We start from the raw sequence: 21,965 nt of genomic DNA on the forward strand, positions 1-21,965 counted from the left end.
GCATTTCTCTGTGCATGCAAGTGCCTGTGGTGACTTTCTGACCCAGTGAAGCTGTGTGTACGTCTCCACTTTCAGAGGCGCGTGCATTTGTGCCTGTTTCTGTGAGTATATGTGAGTTTGTGTGCGAGTGTGCCTGTCCTGGTGTACGTCTGCTCGCAGCAGGCCATGGGCTGTGAGGTCTGTGTGTGGGCGTCTGCTGTGTGTGGCTGTGCGTGGAAATGGGGCACGTGGCGGTGTGTTGTGTTACTGTGGTGTGGGGTGCCTGAGTTCAGTGTCTGCTTATGTTGTGTGAATGTGGTGTTTGTGGGGGCCGTGTGTTGGGTGTGAGGGGTGCGTGTGTGAGGGGCAAACGGACTGAGGGAGAGCAGGTTGTGTGGTGTGTGAGGGAGTGTGGGTGTGAGGGGTGAGTGGACTGCGGGAGCACGGGGCATTTGGCATGTGAGGGAGCTCGAGTGTAAGTGGACCGAGGGGTGAGTGGACGTAGGGAGCACAGGGCATGTGGTGTGTGAGGGGTGAGTGGAATGAAGGAGTGCGGAGCATTTGGTCTGTGAGAGAGTCCGGCTGTGACGGGTATCTGTGTAAGGAGTGAGTGAACTGACGGGTGAGTCGTGTCTGAGGGGTGAGTGGTCTGAGAGAGCACGCGGCACGTGGTGTGTGAGGGAGTTCGGGTGTGAGCGACCTGAGGGCGAAGCGGATTGATGGAGCGCGGTGAGGCCGCGTTCCCGCCGTGCGCGCTACCCCTGAGGGCCGCCCCGTCCCTCCCGCCCTCGCCCCCCGCCGCTCTCCCCTCAGCCGCCCCCGGCCGGCCGCTGCCCGGGCCGGGCCTCCAGGGGCCGGGCTCCGCCGCCTCCTCCCGCCCCGTCCCGCCTTCCTCGCCCGCCTCCCGCTCCCCCACACCCCCCCGCCGCCGGGGCTTCCCTTCCTCTCCTCATTCAGCGCCGCCTCGGCCGCCGAGCGCCCGCCGCGCCGCCGTTCCCCCGGCATGTCCCGCAGCCGGGCTCCCCTCAGCGCCCGGCTCCTGTAGCGCCTCCGCCCGCGGGTGAGGCAGGGCCGAGGGGGGCGGCCAAGGGGGTGCCGTTCCCGGGGCTCTCCGGACACCGCGGGGCTATGGGGGGCTCCTGAGGCGAGCAGCGGGGAAAGGGAACGCCTCGCCCCGCCGCCACCACCACCACCACCACCATGGAGCCGCCTTCTCCTCCTCCTCCTCCTCCTCCTCACCCCGGCGCGGCGGAGCCCGCCGGCTGCCCCAAAGACACCGACCGCCAGCTGCGCCTCCGTCTCTGTGTCCTCAACGAGATCCTCAGCACCGAGCGGGACTACGTGGGGACCCTCCGGTTCCTGCAGTCGGTGAGCAGCGGGGGGACAAAGCCCCCTTCAGGGGCTCGGCTCCTCCCGGGGCGGGCCGGGGGCTGCGTGCCGCGTCCCGGCGGCGGGGCGAAGCGTGAGGAGGGCAGGCCCGCTCCGGCCGGGGAAATTTCTGCTCTTCGAGCCGCAGAGGGCGGGGGATGCCCCCGCTGCGTGAGGGGGCCGCCAACAGCGGCGTTTGGGCCTCCGGCGAGGAAAAAAAAAAAACATAGCCGGGGCGGCGGAGGACCGGCTGTGTCGCCCCTGCAGCCCCGGGGAAGCACGCGGGTGCCCCGCGAGGTGACAGGGACCGCTCCGGGAGCGAGTGCGCCTCGCTGAGTGCCTCCCCCCTTTTGTTGTTGTTCGGAAGTTGCTGTTCCGCCCAGCCGCGAGCTCTATCCTTGCCCGTTGGCTGTTATTTGTAAATAAATGCTATATATATAAATATATTTTGCTTTACGGGTGTAAACACAAATAAGGGATTGGGCCGGGTGCGTCTGTGCATGTGGAGACAATTATACCCGCCCTCCGAACGGAGTGGTTCAGAAGTAAAACTCCATCTGGATGTTTCCTTTTCCCTACGTAGGCTCTAGATGTGGAATTCATCAGCATACCACCACAGTCCTGCAAATAACTCGAAGAGCCCGCAGTAAAAGTTACTAGATAACAGATATGCCATAAAAAAGAAGAAGAAGAAACTATATGATCACACAGAGATCAGGAATCAAAGCAAGGGAAGTCTCTGCAGAGATTTCCAAAAGATTGGTCAGGGCAGAAATTCTTTCTGGTGTTTTGCTAGATAAGTACTAAACCCTGATTTCATTTAAATGGCTTAGACCCTGGACCCTTTCTGACTCATCTTTCCAGGATTTTTTTTTTTTTGTTTATTGTTTAAATTCGGTTTGTCTTCAGCATTGTTCAGAGTCACCCAAGTGGCAAACTGTCTAGCGAAAAGATAAATGAAAAGGAAGCGGTTGCTTTAAGAACTAGTCTCTACTTAAATCCTCCTTTTCTCTCTCAAATAGTTGAAGACAAAGTCTGTAATTTCAGAAAGCTTCCAATTAAAGTGTCAGTTATCTTCATTTAAAACGAGGATTCTGTCTCACTGTAAGGAGATTCCTAAAATAGCTGCAAGTTGCAAAATGCCCCACCCTATAGACAAAACAAAATAATAATCATAATAAAACTCAGAAAATTCCTCTGTCCTAAGTACTGAATTTGTGATTTTGTGAGCTGCAGGCTGGAATGCAGATTCAGGCTGCATGTGTTTTTTAGCTTCAGTTCCTGCAGCTAAATACATTTGCAATATTAACTAATGGGATTCTCATATATTGAAACAGAACATAACAGTGTTTTATTTATTTATATTTGTTAACTTGGCAGTTTTCGTGGGAGCAGTGGTGAGTAATGTGCCTTAGGTAATGGCAGTAGAAGATACCGATGGAGTACGCTTGGCTGCCTTCTCAGGATGGCTTGCTGCAGCCAGAGCCCTTCACAGCCACTTTGTTAGTAGCTACCCGCCGGAGATTGGTGGTAGAATTATCTTGGGGGCTGGTTCTGATAGCGTGGCTTTACTCCCCTGTGGAGTTTCTGTTTCGGTAATTATGTTTGAATAAAGCACTGAGGGATGGGATCTTTCCTATCTCTAGGCCTTGGTTTAGAGCAGCGTTCACACATAGACTTAACTTGAAGCACGTATTGAATGTTCCTCTGCTGTCCTAAATAACAACAAGTTCCTTAAATCATTGACCTAGTTCTTATGGGCTGAGTCTCTATACAACTGCATTCAGGCAGCTGAATGGTTTTAGCACCAAGGAAAGGAGAATGAGGGCCTACTGCAGTGCGTGAGGGTGAATGGAGCAGTAGTGGGAAGATATTTTTAAAAACAAAATTTGGAGTGAGAAATATTTTCTGCATGAATTTGGTGGAAGGCCCTAACTTAGTACCTTCTAACAAGTAACTCTGGGATTCGGTATTCTCAAATCTATGTGGGCTTCACAAATTAAGTCCACTTTACTCCCATTAGCTTTTTTCTGAGTGTTCAGATGTGACTGTGTAGGAACTGTTGCTTTTGCCCCATGGGTCTCTTTATTACTGTCTCATGTTCCATGTGAGCAGCTCTTACCCAGTGCAAAATAAACATAAACTCTTCTACTTTCTGGGGTATGGTACCCAGTTAACACTCAAACGTGGTTGTGTGATATTAATGTGTTTTTTTTTTTTTTTTTTTCTTCAGTGTGAATTGTACTGAAATTAATTATTTTTCCATAAGCTATAGAAGGAATTTCTTGGCAGCAGTGGAGAAAAGGCTGCAGTTCCCAAATCCTATGGAAACTAGTTCCTGTTGAACATGCGCTGAGACAGGAGGGGTGCAGATTCCTTTGCTTCAGTAACTTTAATCACTTTGATAAATAAAGGAAGGCTAAATCTCGCATCTTTCAGTCATCAGAATGAGTTTTCCATAAGTTAGATGGGACAGTTGTGCTTTAGAAAAAGGTTACCTGAGGGAGTTTGTGCTCCTTGTTAAATATTTTCTGTTGAAGCTGCAGTTCTCATTAAGTATTCTCAATAAACAATGTTTTAAAAAGCAAACAACTAAATTCTATGGGTTTATTCACAGCCCTGAGGTTGCTTGCTAACAGAAGCTTCCATGTGTTCCCTAGTAATGTAAAAGAATCTCTTAAGTATTTGATGCTATGAATTTGCAAAACAACTAAGAGTATTTTTGTCCTTTTTAGAAGGCTAGCATGTGACCATGTTAAAGGAAAGGTTTCCTTTTATCTTTTTCGTATTCTTAGAAATCTTCCCCTCCCCCCAACCCTCCTCCAAGCTATAGGGAAAGTAGTTTCCCCGGAAACAAAGGGACTCAATCTTTATTTTGTTTGCCTTGTGTAGAAGATTGTCTTTATTTTTGCTTCTATGGATTCGTAAAGAGGGTATCATGAAAGTTACAGCACATCGAGTTCTCTTTTCTCACAAGAAAAACTGTAAGTTACCAGGAAAAACATCTTGCTATTGGTTTTGTGCTCAGAAGTAAAAACATTAATAAAAATGCTCCAGGTATTTGCCTATTTAAATAATGTAGTGTCTAGAACCTGTTATTTCGTACCTCTAGTGATTCTCACAAAAGGAGTTGTATCTGCAATGTTAACATAGCTGTCCCACATCACTACAGCTTAACTGTTTTATTCAATCCAGTAGGTTTGGTTTGAGGGCACAGGAAGGCAGTTCTGGTCAGTTTTTTCCTGGTCAGTTCCTGTTATACCTGTGAGTCCCAAAGTCCCGTTGCAGTATTAAGTACCAGAACTGTGGACAGAACGAAACTTCATAGCTTTTTACTGTGGTTTGCTCCAGATCTTGCAAGACAAGGTGATCAGTTCCAAGAGTTACAGCTATTTCATTAGAGTGCCTAGATTCCATATTAAATGTTAGTAGGGTACAGATAAGATACTCATGCATATCATAGGATTTTGATAGACTTATTTTTCCTAGATTGAGCCTCAAAATGAAGAGGCACCATACTGAGAAAGAGCAAACTGTTTTCTACCAGCACTCAGCTAATGATTTGGAGTTACTCAATTATAAATATGCACAGGCTGTATTGTGCCCTGTCTTATCTGCCATTTTACTAGGCAGGTGTGATGTTGCAAAATACAGAATCCTGCTTGAAGAAGTACTGTGGAAATCATGAATATTAATAGATAATGTAGTTATGTGGATGTGTGCTAACTTTCTTTATAAAGGCCCATTATACGGACCAATTTTTAAAGCAGCAGGGAGAACTACAGGGAATGGATGAAAACATACTGCTGCCAATGTCATTAAAGAACTACTGATCAAATGAGAAACAAAGTGGAAAATTGTCTGAAGCTAATGGAACTTGACTAAAAGTTACTGATGGAGTAAGATAAACTTCAAAGAGAACAGGGCAAATAGTTCTGTTGTAAGTCTCTGCTGAGATCATAAGCCATAACATTTTCAGTCTCCAGACTTCAACATTCAATTAATCCTTTGCCTCCCTGAAACCTCTTTTAACAGTGCAATTTATGCAGAAATGTTTACGTGTTATACGTGATCTTGTGAATATTTCAGTTTTATGTGACAGAACTAAAACAGGCGATGATTTACTTTGATGACCAGTCCGATAAATGTTAAAGCATCTGTCTGGTGACATATAATTTTGCTAGCATACCAAGGTTGACATGAATTTGTGGCTGACAGTAGAGCCTTTGGGTACTGAGGCATAATGTTGGCACTCTGCAGCCTCTAAGCTTACTTGTTGTTCTCTAGGTATCTGTTCTTGCCTGTGCTGTAGAAAAAAGTCCCTACAAAATTCCTTGAGAAAAGAAAGGTTGTGGTTTGTTTGAATGCTATGTAGTCGTTCCACAGAATTACGGTCAAATCTGTGATATTGGTGTTGTGGTGATTAAAGACCATTTTTCAAGTGAGGAGGCGCAGGAGCCCTGAGTAATTTCATGCACATTCACTGACCATTGTTCTAAAGTGGTGTGCAACAATCAGATGTCAGCATTTAGAGGTTTGGCTGAGCAGTTTGGAGATGTAATCATATTAATTGCATGTGAAAGTGTAGTAACAGTAATTATCCAATATACTAGATTGCAATGATAGGTATTTTGGTGTATACGCACTTATTTTTTTCTGCAGTCCTTTAATTTCACTGAACACTTGGCTGTAAGCTGCATGTGCAGCTCCCACAACTTGGTCAGTTAATTGCAAGTATATACAGCCAAATTGTGCTCTGCATCATATACAGATACGGCTCTTTCATCTCTCCAAAGACAAACCACCAACGTGTAAATTTTAATATCAGGATGCCAGGATGTAGTTTTAGCTTAAGCAGTTGCTGCATGCTCAGTGCAGGCATGAGAACAGCATGAAAGTTGAGTTGTCCTTATCAGACAGGTATCAGGTTGGATAACTAATTGTACCAAGACTATTTTTAGGTTTGAATATTATGGCATCCTATATTTTTATATGAAGATCAGAAGTCTTCCATCTTAGCTGTTGTATAAATATTACGTTAGGACACGTGCCATCAGATAAATTAACCCACATCCTACCGTCTCAAAATATTTGTTATGCTCCCTTTTCTTGTTTGCTTTGTGGTTGTAATTGATCTAGTATCTCTGGATTTTGCACTCCACCCATCTCGAAATACGATAAGCATCACAGGCCTCTTATTTTTTTCTTCATATTTCACAATCGTGTTTGCATCCAAGATTAGGGCTCCGGTACTCAGAGCAGCAAACAGACCATTTGTCTCATCTGTGAGGTGTGGTTTCCTGTCTTGCTCTGTTCTCTGCGAGTTTCACCCTCAGTAGACCCGGATAAACTCTAATTCTGGAAGGTGAACCATATGGTTTGGGTGATGCCGTTCCTCTGCTATGAGGCTGCTAAAACTGCAGCTGGGGAGAGGAAGGAGATGGAAATTTGTTTGGAAGAGATCTATATTAGCTTTGCTGTTTGGTACTTTCAGTTACTGAGATGTGCTCACCTACATCCAATTGTTATGATTGCCTATGATCAAGACTTTTTGCTGTCGAGTCTTAACAGCATGGGATGTTTTTCTTAAAAGCTTGGTTCCTGATACTTGTAAATTGAGGAAGATCGTGGCTTTCATTTTAAAGGGCAAGTTTTGTAGCCCTTGTGGTTGTAGAGTGTGAAGAACATCAGCAAAGCACAAATGCTCGTTAGTTTTTAGGAGTTTGCATTATGACTCTTGTATTGGGATGGCAGTTCTGTTGGTAGGAGTTTTGTTTTCAGATTGTGCTTTGCAAAAAGAGCTACTAAAGGCTGAAATGCAAGCAGGTGAGAAAGTTCTTTTGCACTAGATACTAAGAGAATGTGAAGAAAATGGTCTGGAGGTAGAAAGTGAAACAAAATGGAAAACAGAAAAGCAAAAGAAAGTAAAGAAAGCTCTGAAAACATTCCTTCATCTTTAGGCTTAGAAGGAGGAGAGACTCAGCTGGTGTACAACAGCAAAACATCAGGGATATCAACAGCATTGTCAGTTTACTGTAGCAAAAAATTTTTTTTCTATGCATTTTGTAAGTTTCTCTTGCATGCTATAGCTGTCATATTTCACAGGTCAGGGTATACTAAATGATGTTAATGTTAATTCGTACTTCTACTTATCAGTAGGATATGACATAAAGACAGAGAGATCTTCATAGTTTTCACTTGTTTCTGAAATGCCAGCAAGTGATAACCTCTTCTTCCTCCACTTGGAGGGAATGCAATAGGGAGTACAGTCTAAGGCCACTTGGATCAGAGAACTAAAAACAGTCCCAGATTTTCTTGCATACCTGCACGTGCACTTTCTGTCAGACTTTTCACTGAGACACCGTGTTGGCATTTCTGTGGACCTCAGGTGGACGTCTTGCTAGGTCCACGTGGACCACCTGTGATCTGGAGAGTCAGCTGTGGGTCTAAGAGCAGGAACTGAGGATACAGAATTCAAGGGTTCTCTTCTACTTGGAGACACGTCTGAGCTCAATTTCCTTCACTTGGAAAGTTGCATGACCAACCCATGCCTTTTGCGGTGAGGCTTTACAGACCAAAGGCGTATAGGAGCACAGCAGATTTTTCATATGAATTAAGTTATTTTTGGTCTCTCACAGAAGAGCCACAAGGAGAAAATACCTGTAAATCCCCCATGTGGTTTCACCACTTTGCTGCCACACAGGTGAGAAATAAACCTTCTTTTTCTTTGCTTTCTGTAGGTCGCTCTGGCTTGGTGTGCAGCTGACCCTTTGTTAACTGTTCTCTCTCTACCTTGGTCTCGTTCCATTCTTCAGAATGCAGTGTTTGCTCTGACTCTTCCTCCTTGATTGCAGTGATACCATCAATCAGCCCTTTTGCCATTTGTCCCTCCCTCTCATGACGGGGATGCCAGTTGTCTGAACATGTGTTGTGCTCTCGGGGGGGGGGGGCAGGGGGAGCCTGGCTGCCCCGTGCTTTCCCAGCGTGGTGCTGATGCCTCTGCAACAAAACTCTTTTGCAATAGCAGTCTGGGGCTGAGTAAGTGCACGGGAGGGACAAAGACCCTGGGCTTTGGTAGGAATAGGCCTGTGGATTGAAAATGAAACAAACATTGGAGATAGCAGGACTGATAGGGGTAAAGTTCTCCATACGTAGCTGAATGCATGGCCAACTTTATAGTTTTTTGGCTGACTTTAGCAGGAGGCAGACTGATCCATAGTAAAGGAGCTTGTTTGTACCTAAATATAGGGAGAAAAAGTTTGACAGTTCTGTTATTTTTCCAGTTCCCAGGTCGTTCAGCATTTGTGCCATGGGAAGGCATGCTGCCTGGTGGTGTTGGGAAACGTGGCTCCTCAGTTGACAGCGTATCAAAAAATCATCAGGAGGGCTGCAGAGGATCTTGACAGATCATATTCTGATCTGAAAGGAATCAGATAGAATATTTTTCTGATGTTTATCCTGGTGTTTAGGTGTCCTTACTGTTGGAAATATTTTCCTAATGCCTGCTGTAATGTCTAATCTCTTTTTTTTTTTTGCAGTGAGCACAGAGGTGATCTTTTTCTCTTGTATCAATTTCTCAAGTGCATGTATATTGTGGCTGTTAGCACATTTTGTTTCACTGTAGACTAAATTGTCAAATTATGCAACTCTTTTCTTACAAGCTATTTAATTTTACCTCTGATAATTTCTGTGCTATTGGATTCTCCACTTACTCTGTTTCTTGAACTCTAGTGTTTAAACTGTGGGCACAAGGCACTTAAAAGTCTTTAGCAGTGCAGAGTTCTTACACATTACACAGGAGGAGTATTGTAGCACAGCAGCCATAAACAGTTTGCCTGAGATTGTACCTGTCTTTGAGGACAACTCATTGATCATACCAGTGACAGCGACTGTTTGCATACAGGCTTTATGGGAGCAGTGTAATATTTACAATTCTGGGAAGTGTCCTGGAAGGACAGCACTGAGCCTTGCTCAAGGGGCAGAGAGCGACTTCAAGAGTGTCTTCAAGTAAGCTGCTCTGGTCAGACCTGGCGGCCCTAGAGGCATCCTGCTCCACAGGGGTATCTGAGGCTTGAAAAACCTTCTCCCAAGTGCCCTGTCTGCCTGCAGGTATGCAGATGAGTCCCTGACAGACGAGGTTTTCAACAAACTACCTATTTCTGTTACCTGTCTATTGTTTTCTTTAGGCACTTGCAAGAAAATACAAGGGACTATGTGAGAATTTCCCCTTTGTTTCCAGCAGTAAAATCCATTTTCTTTTTTTTTTTTTTTTTTTTTCTTCTAGTCTCAGCTGGATTCTCAATCTGCAACATATGCCTTCTTGGTAAAGGTCTTGAAGAGTAGCAGTGGGTTTTTAAGGTGTAAATTGTAAGGTTATTTCACGTTGGTGATGCTCAGAGTCACTGTGCAGTGGCAGTCTGTAGTGGTGGCCAACAGAAAGAGTACTGCTCACCCACATACACGTGTATCTGCTTATCTGCTAGGCCTTCCGTTATCAGTGAAGGCTATTGTTAGTGTTCTTGCACTAAATTAGGATGTAGTGACACAGCTTTGCAGAAACCTAATTTGGCCCCTCAGATCTTGTTGGACCAGGCCTTACCAGTGGCAAAGCTTTTGGATCTTCTTGTTTGACACTCTTGAAATAAGGAAATGGAAAGATATCTTATGGCCTCCTGTATTTTGTGAAGATTTTTCATTTGCAAATAGCAGTTGTAACAATTGCAGACGTCTGTTTTGTGGATCAAACCTTTGAAATGGTTCTGAATGGCTGTCTCTGCGCAAGGTTCCTTTGCAGCCATCGTTCAGCCAGGCCCTTTTGTTTTGTGCTTTAGATGATATGCAAGAATGCATAGTTCATTTGCAGTTAATGCTGCTGCATGTTCCCGTCCTCCTTGTAGTGTGGTGGGATGCTTAATCCATATTTACACAGCAGTATTTCCATTAATGCCCTGCATTGACAGATGATTTCTTGATTAATGCAATCAGTAAAGCAGTTCTGTTTTAGAGTGCACGAAGGCTGTTTGCATTAAGGACCTAAACAGTAGGGGTTGTACTTGTGGCACAGGAAGGCTGCTATTTCTTCTTCTGGGGTGACTTCAATCCATTTTCCACGCCTCCTTTCTGTATCTTAATTTCTGTCTCAGTGTTTTATGTTCTGTTTTCTACTTGCATCGAAGCAACTGCTCCTACCCGTTTGAAGGATGGAATGGAAGTGTCACTCTCTTATCTATTTGGAAGAGTTCCTGTTTAGCAGAAGGAATGACTGTAGCATTCTCAGCCGTTAACAGCCAGAGGCAATAAAAAGATTTGAAATATGCAACAATGTCATTTTTTAGTCAGTTACAGAGACTTCATTGTGGAGTAATGCAATTCCTACAGAGCTATCTCATGCAGAGACTGAATGGCACCTTTTACTTCTCTTTCCGCTCTGAGTCACAAACTGAGGCTGGGGCTGGGGATGCACCAACAGGATGCTGAAGACCTGAGCAAAACCTTGGCCTTGAATGTTGCTGCAGGTGAAGACTGCTGGTTGATTGCCCAGCTTAGGCAAGACTGGTCAAAGCTTTAACTCTGCCTTCTGCCCGGCTGATTGAGGCAAGCTGCAATGGGCACTCAGAGCTGCGGTAGACCTGTACTGTGGGAGAACCTCAGGGTGGTTGCTGTGGCTAAAGTGCCTGACTCCCTTCTTCCCCCTTGTGTAGGAGCCACTCATGTGAAGCAACCTCAGCTCCCTTTGAACTGCAGATCTCAAGACCGGAGTGGGAGAAAACAGTTCTGTGGGGAGAAAACAGTTCCTTCACCCTTCCTAATGAGCCCTGCTCCTTGGAAGAATAACTCGCTGCTTACACAGCTGAGAGCCATATGTCAGGCCACAAGATAGTAATTGCCCCAAACTGAATGGGAGCTGTGACAGGCCCTTGGAAACCTGAGGGTAGGAGGACACACTGACTATTCCAAGCATCATGATGCCCATGTATGAAAACCCACCTGCTTTCTCATCCAGTGCTGCTAGCACAAGGACTTGTCACTAACTGTAGGGAACTTCCAGCAGTTCAGAGAACAGGCAATTCCATGTCATGTTTTGCTTAGCTGCAGAGAAGGCAATAGATTTTTACACCTTGATTATTTAAAAAAATTGGTTTGTTTACTTGCATTATGGGACTGTGGAACTGAGATAAAGGAGCTTGTATGTTCATGTAAGAATGTTGAATCAATCTCATTGCTACCACTAATTTTATGGAGGAGTATCAGCCACACAGATAACACCTGGCTGCAACCCAGCTGACATCTCATGATTCATGGAATAAATTTTTGAACGCTTTCAATGCAACCTTCAGTTTTTACTTCTGGCTTTGCTTGTGGTCAGTTCTTGTGTGCCAACAGGTTAATTTGTTAATTCCCAAATTACTTAGCCTATGTAAAATCTATGTAAAATGAGGCTGTTTTGATTTTTTTTTTTATTATTTTTTTTATGAGCACTGTCTTTTAGTCATTAAAAGTATTCATGGACTAGTCATCATTCAGTTGGCACAGAAATACACTTTCAGTTAAATAAAAGGAGCAAACAATCCAACATGCAGGGTGCTGATGGCATGTTGCCTGTGGATTCGTTAGTTATTCAGTTGCTGGTATTTAAGAGTTAGGGCTAATATTTCCAGGGCTCCTTGGAGCACATGTTGGGAAGTACTTGGCGATATGTTTTGGATGTGAAGCTTGATGCGATTGGGCTGGGAGTTTGACTGGTACAAACCAGATTGCTGGTTTAGATGTGAAACAGTGTCACCACCAGTGCTGTTCTTTCTGCTGACATCTCATGTGTCAGAAAAGGCAGAGGGGAAAATACTGATTGCTGGGGGGTTATGCTGCTCATCCCTCCCCTGACTGGGCCACTTAGAGAGAGGCTGGCACAGTCCTTTACAGTGGTGACCCTGACTGCTGAGACTGTCACCAAGGAGTGATGCTTGACTTTGTGATCCAAATGATTTATTAAACGATTTATTAAGAAACAGCTTTGAACTTGAGACTCATTTTACGCTGGAAGTGCTGGATGGCTGTCAGATGTTAAGTACTTTTGTACATGTTTAATGAGCTTAGATTGGGAAAAAAAAGGTGTAATGACACTATCCACATTTCCTTATACATTTGCTTATCCGTAGTAAATCACTTAGTGATAACACTTTTGTCTTGCAAGTTTTGCTTGCTCCTGCACCTATCATCCTAGCATGGTTTGAGTAACTTGGAACAACCCGTCATAGGGAAATGTGTGTCAAGAAAGAGGAAAAAACCATAAAAGGTTGCATTCGGGGTTATTTTGGAGGCTGAAGAAACTGACAATGAGAGGAGCTCCCCGACATTCAAAGTGTGGTTTGTAAGTGGCGGATGGCCCTGGTCTGGGGACAGATTTCTGATAAGAACTCACTAAAATGCAAATTCTTATCTCAGATAGGTGGGTGGGTTTTAGCTACAAAGCAAAATCTCTGGTCTCATGGGACTTTTTGTCTAATCCGACAACCGCTTTGAATTCACAAGGAGCCATTTGCTGCTAACATTGTCACTAGGAGGCTAAAGAGCCCCCTTTCATTTTGTTTGAAGGGGCAGGAACAGAAGGCTGTAAAACTTCTGAGCTGGTAAAATGCTTCAGACTCTGAAGCCCGATTCTTACGCACAATCCAGGTGGTTGTGGGAACAATGGACAAGCCTGCTGCAGATAAATATCAGTGGGCTGTGGATTATTTAATATGTGGGTCACAGGGGGTTGGGAGATGCTGTGGCAGAAGTTTATCTGATACTGTCAGGACAGATCGGTGATTAATGCCCCATATTGTGAAGCAAGAACTCAGGCTACGGACTTAGTAAACAAAACAGTGCCGGGCTTCATTCTCTGACCCTGCAGCCAAGTGCCGTGATTTTGTCTTGCCTTGTCCCCCTGAACTGTTTTAGTCTCAAAGCAGGGTGGCTGCATCCAGCCTGCCTCCTGGGAATGGTCCCTGCCCTGTCCTAACACTGCCACCCTGCCTGGGCCACAAGGGTGCCAGGGGCTTTTCCAGTGCTTCTCCAGCAGTATTCCCAGGCTCAGGCCGGTGTCCTGCTGCTGTTAGCCTTCTAGGATGGGCATCCCATCCCTGCCTGAGGCACATCTCCCTGAAACAGGACTGGGGTAGAGCAGGGATGCCTGTGGCAGAGGTAGTAATGCCCAGCCCCAGTGCGGGGGTGGCTGGGGATGGGTTTCCTCCTGACACTCTGTGCTTAGGTGAAAGTTGTGGGTGCCAGGCCACAAGTGGTGGCAATTCATTTGGCCAGCCTTCCGTAACTGATTTCTGTCACTGCTGACTCTGCCATTGCCCCAGTATCTTCTGTTTTCTTGGTCTGTGCAGGAGGGAAGGGAGAGGAAATGCAGTCTGAGCGGGTGGGGGCTACTTCAGGACAGTGTGAAAGGGAAGCAGCAGTTACCTAACTCTGACTGTCACTGCTTACAGCTGTGTGCTGAGATACAGTACACTGAAAGCATGTTGGTCCTTCACGTGAGGTACTGCTTGCTCGTTTCTGTTTTATTTCCTGCCCTTCTTACTGTGGAAAATCCAAGGTTTCAGACGGTCCTTGCTGGACACTTGGATATTATTGTTTTTTTTGACCTTATAGCTCTCTGGATGCTGGTGCTCCTGTCTCTGTCATGTTACCGGCACTGCGCTCAGAAATCAGCTCAGATGGGAAACAGATGTTTGTGAGGAGAGGGTACTGACAGGAGGCGGAAAAGGGAAGAACAGCAGGGGAAGGTTTCCAAAGAGACCTGCAGAAGTACGTTTGCTAGGAGCATTCAGTTGTCAGAGGTATGATTCCTCAATGGGAAAAGATGAATGCTGGAGAGAGGCTTTTCCCAGAACGTGGTTCCTTTGTCAGCTCTTATACCAGAGCATGTGCAGATAGCACTGTTGCAAAGAAATGCCTCCTTCTTTACATTAGCACAAGTGTTTTGTTCACATGCGTGGAGAACAAGTTCTGGAAGCTTGTCAGTAAACAAATGATGATTTGGGGACTCTTTGGGCTAAAGATAATTTCTTTGGGAAATAATTGAAAGGTGAGATTTGCTGATTATGTTACTTACATAAGTCAAAAGTGCCACTGGAGTTCTTCGCTTAGTCATTAAATGGTACGAGGCACACAAAATCCAGTGTATTTAGCGGTGCAGCATCTGTTTTTGCTGGGCATTTTACTGAGCCAGGCCTCCAGCTTTGCCATAGCTGACTTGCTAGTATTCTGCTGGATCCCGTCCTCTGGCCTTCATGTTGGACCCAGATTTTTGGTTTACGTTGCCTTGTTTTACCACGGCTAGCCGAGCCTTAGCACAAGGACAGGTACTCTGCCTCCTCTTGTGCTCAGTGCTTGCCAGAGTAACTACAATTAGGAGTTAGGGAACAAGAGGAGAAAGGAAAATAAATAAATAAATAAATAAAGTTAAAATGTATTGAAGACTTCTGAGCTAAACACAGCTGGAAAGAGTATTGGTTTCGAGTGAATGGAAGAAGTCAAAAAGGACAGAGCAGTACTTCTGGGGAGTTAGAACAGGTCAATGCAGACATAGTACGTAATTTCTTAGCCTTTCACTATTCACCAACTGTGATGGTTCTGTGAAAAAATCAGCTCTGGGCATTTCCTGTTATAAAATTAAAAATTTGTATACAGGTTTCTTTATTGCTTTAGTTTCTGTTGTTGGCTGGGCCTGTATTTTTTGTATGTTTGCCAAACGAGGCACGACTTTCTTACTCTTTATTCAGTGAACAAAACATTCCCTGAAGTAATGCATGTTTTCATCTCTCATTTGACTATTAAGCCTCTCTTGCTTTAAATATTTAATGTACTCAGTTGCATTCTGACATGGGGAACAGATCAAGCTGATGAAACTTTGCGTAGAATTTTTTTTCTGGTGAAGGGTGCTGGAAATTTTCTGCAGTTACACTGAATAGCAGAGGAAAAAGAAAAAAGATAGGATACTTAGGATGATATTCTGCTTTGCGTTATGTTTGGCAGAGCATCCTTTGGGGCTTCTGCTATCTCCATGGGCTTTATCCTGCAGGATGCTGAAGCCCAGAGGAGCTGGTGGAGCTCAGCCTGCTCTAGCAGGTGCTGTCACCTTGCAGTATCAGCCTTTTGTATATAAATACGAGCATCATCAACAAAAAGCACATCTGGGAATTTCACTCTGACCTGTTTCCTTCCACATCTAAAAACAGCTTAATATGCATCTTGGCATCAGATAAGTTAGAAAGTACGGCCGGTCTTTTGGCTTGTCTTTTATACTGTATATGCAGCATATATGTCACAGGAGATCCTTTTGCACAATAGAGGCCAATGAGCAGTTGCACAAGAAAAAGCCACAATATTTGGAAAGTAAAGTATGAATCAAATTTTTACAGCACACAACCAGAGGAACTGAAATTTGCAATCGGCAAGCAAGAATTAAATTGCAGTGGCAGCAGTTGCTGTGTCCAGGTGGTGTGTGTTTGGAAGCAAGGCTGCATGACAAAAGTTCTCTTTTAATGTGGTTCTGGGTGAGCTGCTGGGGCAGCATGGTATCAAAAAAACAGCTTAACCCAGTGAAAAGAAAAGTCTCAGGCTGTTTTCTTCTCAGGGTTTGGAGAAGAAGAAAATTTTTGCTTTGAAGTGCATTAAGAATAAAGATACTGGTCTGTGTTTATGTGGCACTTTTTTAGCTGTATTTTCTCAAATTAGAAAACAAGCATTTAGCAGATGGAGAAACTGAGGCCCAGAAAAGCAAGATGACGTGCCTGAAGGTTGCAGAGGAAGTAACTAAGAGAGTCAGCAGCCGAAGCTAAATGATCCTTCGTAAATGATCTTGATCCTTCGTTTCCTGTAGGAGAAAAACCACAGTAAAAGATGTCACACAAACTATACATCCTGGAGGAAAAAAAGCAGCAGGAATAACACTCCTTTAATTCAGTCTTCTGGCAACCAGCTGACACATCCTTGGCAGTTAATGCTCAATGAACTGGTGGTCGTAGCTCCATTCCAAGGGGACTGTTAGGCATAACCTCAAGCAGTGTTGGCAATCTATGCACAGACCAAGAGTCAGTGAGGATGCGGGACACTGGTACTCTCAGAACTGGAAAATTATTAGTGCTGGATGCAAGAGACTGTGCTCAGAGAGTTTTCGTGCTGTAGTTCACTGATGTGAACACGAAATGTTGAACATAAGTCTCAGCTCTTCAGGAATTGCCAGTCAGCAGCTTTCCATTGCTCTCAGTGAGTAATAAAAATGTAAATAAAGAAGTTACTTTATGTCTTAGAATTACTCAGTGGCAGTTGTCTGAACAGTTGTGCTTATGCTAGAATCTCAACAAGTGCAAGTGCAAACACTCAGACATCTGGTTGTTTCACGCTTGCCTAGGCTGCTTGTGTGTGTATGTTAGCTGCTCTTCTCAGCACTATGCAAAAATACTTTATTAAGCAGTTAGTACAAGCCTGAGTTCTGCAATCAAGACTCTGCTGAGCACAAAGGGTCTAAAAGACAGAAGTGAAGTGAAAATGTCAGTGGTTTGAATGTACTGCTCGTGCTGCCCTTATGTTCACTAGGAAATGCCAGCGTGTTCCAGGAAAGTGAAACTGTCAGAGACCAAACAAAGTCCGAGGGGAGATTTGGAAAAAGCTTATTTAGAGCTGTCAGTATATACAACACTTCACTTGTGTGGCTCCCCTCTACTTCTTGATTTTGGCGAGGAGCTGGAACTTTGGAGATGCCACAGAAGGGAAGCTTCTTCTCAGGCAATTTTTTAGTTCCAGTGTTCAGATCTTGAAATTGAAAGAGAATTGAATAAGTCATTGAATCCTGAAATTCACTGCATAAACCCATTTTTCAGAGCAGGAGAGTGTATGCTTTGGGCCTCTATGAACACTTCTGATCTTTCAAGGCTTCAGCTGCCTCCTTCTTTTCTGCCTCCTGCTTCATTTGCTCTGAGGATTTATCTTCAGACAATGCTCTTGTTGGGAGTTGTCCTAATTCTTATTTTTGCATAAGAAGACTTCTGTTCATCAGATGTGTCCAAGGGGAAGGAGAGAACATTGCATTTTCAGCCTCCTTGTCCCTACTGTTGGAGTACACAGGTGATGCTGTCGTATGGCCTAAGGGGGATGGACACGAAGGCCCACTGGGGCTGTGTTGGTGCACAGCAAAACACAAAATTAATGTTGTGGGTACTTGATGGTTATCACCTTGGTGCTTCCTACTCATTGGGAACGATTGGAAGCGCTAGGGAACGCAGTATACCAGTACTCTGGAATCCCTATTTCATTCACACTGTTAGTTTAGACTACAGTAACCAGAAAGTATTCCCACTCGTTTTGCTCTGTTGCACTGCTTAGGGCCCCAACTTACGTTCACAGGCACATCTAGATGGGTCTATATGATGGTTAACACAACAGTGATTGCCTTGCCCCATTCCTAGAACCTGAAGTCCTAGGAAAGGGACTAGGAAAGCATGACTGGGGTTCTGTTCTAGCTCCCGTAGTTCCCAGGTCAGTGTATAAAGGCAGGCTTTTACGTTGAGTTGTAGTAGGCAATGCTTTAGCAACAGATGCGTGTTCTGTACACCTTTCTCTGAGGCAGGTGCAACCTTCAGGAGAGGAAGGACCAGAGCAGAGGACAAAAATTGCTTCAGCCATCTCATTTAAATTGGTTTGCAAATGTGAGTCCCAGTCCTTAGCCCAAATACATGCTACTTAGTAGTTTACGGCTATCAGCAGAATCGTAACATGAGTGGCTGAGGGTTAGGTATGTGTCTGTTTTGCCACATAGACATGGAAAACACTAGAAAAGTAGTGGGGAAGATACCTAGGGGCTATGAAACTCAGCATGTGCCAGAGCTCCTCTGCCGGAGCCCTGAGCAGGAGATGTAAGCCCAGCTGGCGCACAGTGTCCTGGGGGTGGTGTCTATTTGGGCTGTGGGGGCAGAAGAGCTCAGACGTGTGGTCTTGCTTTACAGCTGCTTGTGTCTAGACCGAGCTCCGATGGCTCTCCAGCCTTGTGCTCATCACCTGAGTCATCTGCAGTGAGCCCCCAGCCATCAGAATAGAACTTGCCTTTTGGAAGAAGTGTTAAATACGGATGATGTCTGAGTGACAGTCTCAAAGGAGGAAGAGAAACGTGCTGCCTTATTCTGCTTCTGTTTTCTAGGCTTATGGTTTTTGCTATTTGCTGTGTAAGCAAGTTTCAGCAGAGCTGGTGTAATTGTTCAGAAGGATTGAGGCTTTGGGTGAAGTGGAAACAAATTCCCTAGGTTCTTTTTGTTAGCTTGTTCTGCATGGGGGAGTAATTTGCACTTTGGTGTCTTTTTTTCTAACTGTACACCAGGTGTGGCACTAGTGACAGAAATTTCATAATCTTCATAGCAAAGCCTCTTATTTACATATTACCTGTCCGTTCTAACATGTATTTAAGTAAAATCTGGCTAAATGGATCATTTCTGTCTTCGTTCATCATTATATGAATCTTTTCTACACTTTTAAGGCAGAATCAAAAAGTTTTTCCCAGCAGTGTAAACATGAGGCAGTGACCCACCCAGGTACGAATCTCCCTTGGTAATGTGGTGCTTTGTTCTCAAACTTCCTGGTCTTTCTGGGGCAGCTCTCATGTTGCCTTTACAAACTTCTGGGCAGGGTGCACAATGCCATCCACTGGGAATTTTCTCAATTTAGAGAGACACAGCATCTTTGCCAGCATGTATTTCATATGAGACTGTGATACTGGGGTTCTGGGATGCCTCTCCAAAAGGGTAGTCTGCATTGGAGTACCTGAAGGAAAAAGGTTTGATGTGCCATGATACATGCCTTACCAGCACTCTTCAGAAAATGGAGGGCTTCTGTTTATTTTTGCCTGGTGATGCAGGCCTTATCCTTTGTACTTGTTAGTGGGGTTTTTCTGTTTGTAGGAAGAGGTATTTATCAATTTCAGATGTGAAGTTCTGACATGCACTGAAACCCTATAGCATTTTCTTTCCCCACGTCATTGTTTAATCTTCACTGAAGGGAGATCTACCTGAGGTGTGCAGTGCTCGGCATACCAGAATTTCATAGCCAGTGAAAAAGTTCTCACTGGTTTTTAGGTTTTACGCAGAGCAGATCTCGGGAGAGAGATGGAGAATAACTGAAATGCTACTTCTCTACATGTTCTTGTAGAGATATAGGGGAGGATTTTTGTGAGGTAGAAAGATAAAAACGTTTTTCAGCTCAGAGGCCATTGACCTAGAGGAGTTTTCATGGATCCAAAACTTGAGCAAAGTAATTATGTGAAGGTCTCCTGTTCCAGGAACTCTCTGAAAAACTGTTAATTTCTAGCAATATCTTTAGAGCTATTGGATGTGAATTTTCTGCATCAGTGTTTTTCACTGATTTTACTGTTAGTTGCATAAAATGCCGCATTTTTCCTGCATATACCTGCCCTTACTGTTTATTCACCAGCTCTGATTGGAGCTACCCCTGTAGTGATTCTAGTACAAAAAAGCTTTTTTCAAATTGACTCTAGTACTGATTTTAACCATCAAGGTGATAAACAGAAGGGTGTGAAATAAAGTAACTTCCTTCGTTTGTGTGAACGTTTCAGTATTTATAAAGGAATTATATCCCAAGGAGGTAAGGAAGACGGTAACAGAACAGATTAGAAAAATCAGGTTTTTATCGATTTCAGATTCAGGTGAATTGTGGCTGTGTATATAAACGCCAGCTGAATTTTGCAGGCAGTTTTACAAAAGCAGGAGTGGTAAGGTTTTGAAAACATTTCTAGAATTGGTTTTCTGTGCGCTAAGTGGTGAACATACAACAACCAAGAGAAGGGATTCTCCTATGCTCATGCCAGGATAAAAAGGGGTGGCATGTGCAGGTCCCTGCCTGGCTCCTGGGGCCTGCGTGCTCTGCAGCAGGAAGGTGCTGCACCCCAAAGGAGTCACGGATGCAGCCTAGCAAGAACACCACCCCCTTTCTACCAAAGCATCTTGTTTGAAAGGAAACTGCTGCTAGTTTGGAGCAATTTCTATTTACTTCCACAAAACGACCTTAATGTTTGTTTTCAGTTTCTTAAACTTGGGTTTGAATGGTTTGTCCCCCCCCACATAGCTGCTTTCCCCATTTATTACAGCGGAGTACCTCCTTGACTGGAGGGGAATTAAGGGGTTCGTGCTTCTTGCTAGCGAATTCTTGGCTGTTACTCATTCAAGTGGAATCTTGATGAGTTTACTTAGTAGTCATATCTCTAAATTCATAACTTATTGATGCATGGTACCAACCATTAAAGCATGCATGAGCTGGAGATGTTTGCAGAGTGGAGTGTGTTATGGAGGACATTCATGCATAAAGAGTGTGATGCTAAATATTAGATGATGCTCCTCCTCTGGAGCTCATCGCTGCTTTCCAGGCCTCCAGTTCTCCAGCTGCAGTGGCTGTTCCTTCAACAAAATAATCATCATAAAACAAAAGCAGCAGCAGACTTACCGTTTTTATTTTTCCCTTCATATACAGCCGAGTAAACGTTTCCTTAGATGAAATGTCAGGGAGGTATAGGTTCTCTTCAGTGCTGGGAACACAGACATTCCGATCTCTGCTGATGTTAGTCTTAAGAAGAAAAAAATAAGTCTGCAACTGAGTATAATAAATTGAGCAGCAGTTTTTCAGAGACAGACATAAATTGAGCAGAACAGTATGATCAGTCCATAAGCAGGGTATGAGAGAGTGACAAGAAAGCAGTTCTGGGTGGCAGCGTTTTGTTGGAGAACACATTCGCTCACGGCAGAGCTGAGAGTAGGCACAGTAAGGCACAGCCTTAAGGCACAGAGAATGAGAAGGAGTTGTTGAAAAGACAGGCCAATTTTCAATCCCATCAGAAGACTTGGGAAGTGAGATTTACTTTTCTTTTAAAAAGCAATTGGAGAGCTGTTAGCATGGGAAGAAACAGATGCTAGTTGTCTGGCTGACTTCTTTCTACCCTTCCCTACATACACACCCTAAGTGTTTGTATACAAGAGCACAGTCAATACAAGTTTCTTTGTCTGGATCTGCCACCTGGAATGTACTGGGTGGATGACATGCTCATCGGTGTAGCTCAGGTTAGCCCAAAGTGCCCTTTTGGTGCCTTGAACCAAGCTGGCTGACACTCTGCTGAAGCCAAGGAGTAGCTCTCACAAACTTGCTGAGAGTAGAGGTTAATAACTTCCAGCATAGAAGTGGTACCAATTAGTAGGGTCTGTTCTCTCCTGCCTCTTCCAGCTTTCTTCCTCCCTTGTTTGTTCCAAAGCTGCCATTCCCTGGGTTGCTACCAGCACAGTGCTTTTAAAGCAGAGATGATGGCTCGTGATGCAAGTGATTTGCAACTAGTGTTTATCTGAGTGGTGTTCCTTCTGCTCAGCAGCAAAATCACTTCATCATATTTTATTCCTACAGCGTTAAGAAGGTTAGCGCTATGGCTATTTACATTTAGCTACTAGTGAGCCTAAAAAAGAAAATGACTTTTGGACCTAGCAGCTTTCATGGCACTTAGTCATTCCAAGGCAAACTACTGCAAGCACCTTGCAAGTGTTCTCATTTAAAACATGGAAAGAGCCCTGAGAAAAAGTACAAAG

At 44.4% G+C, this 21,965-nt stretch overlaps 1 protein-coding gene across 1 annotated transcript in view; it reads left to right on the top strand.

The window, feature by feature from the left end:
• Positions 1–1,179: 1,179 nt before the first annotated feature.
• The window catches only part of PREX1 (phosphatidylinositol-3,4,5-trisphosphate dependent Rac exchange factor 1), a gene marked incomplete at its 5' end in the record, with an annotated part of 172,307 nt that continues 151,521 nt past the window's right edge, over positions 1,180–21,965 (top strand). Inside the window, one exon of the mRNA XM_084296939.1 lies at positions 1,180–1,347. Within this exon, the coding sequence (XP_084153065.1) occupies positions 1,180–1,347 (168 nt within the window). The remainder of the gene's footprint in view (positions 1,348–21,965) is intronic.

This window comes from Netta rufina (assembly GCF_964035555.1).
Source record: "Netta rufina genome assembly, chromosome: 16".
NCBI lineage: Eukaryota > Metazoa > Chordata > Aves > Anseriformes > Anatidae > Netta > Netta rufina.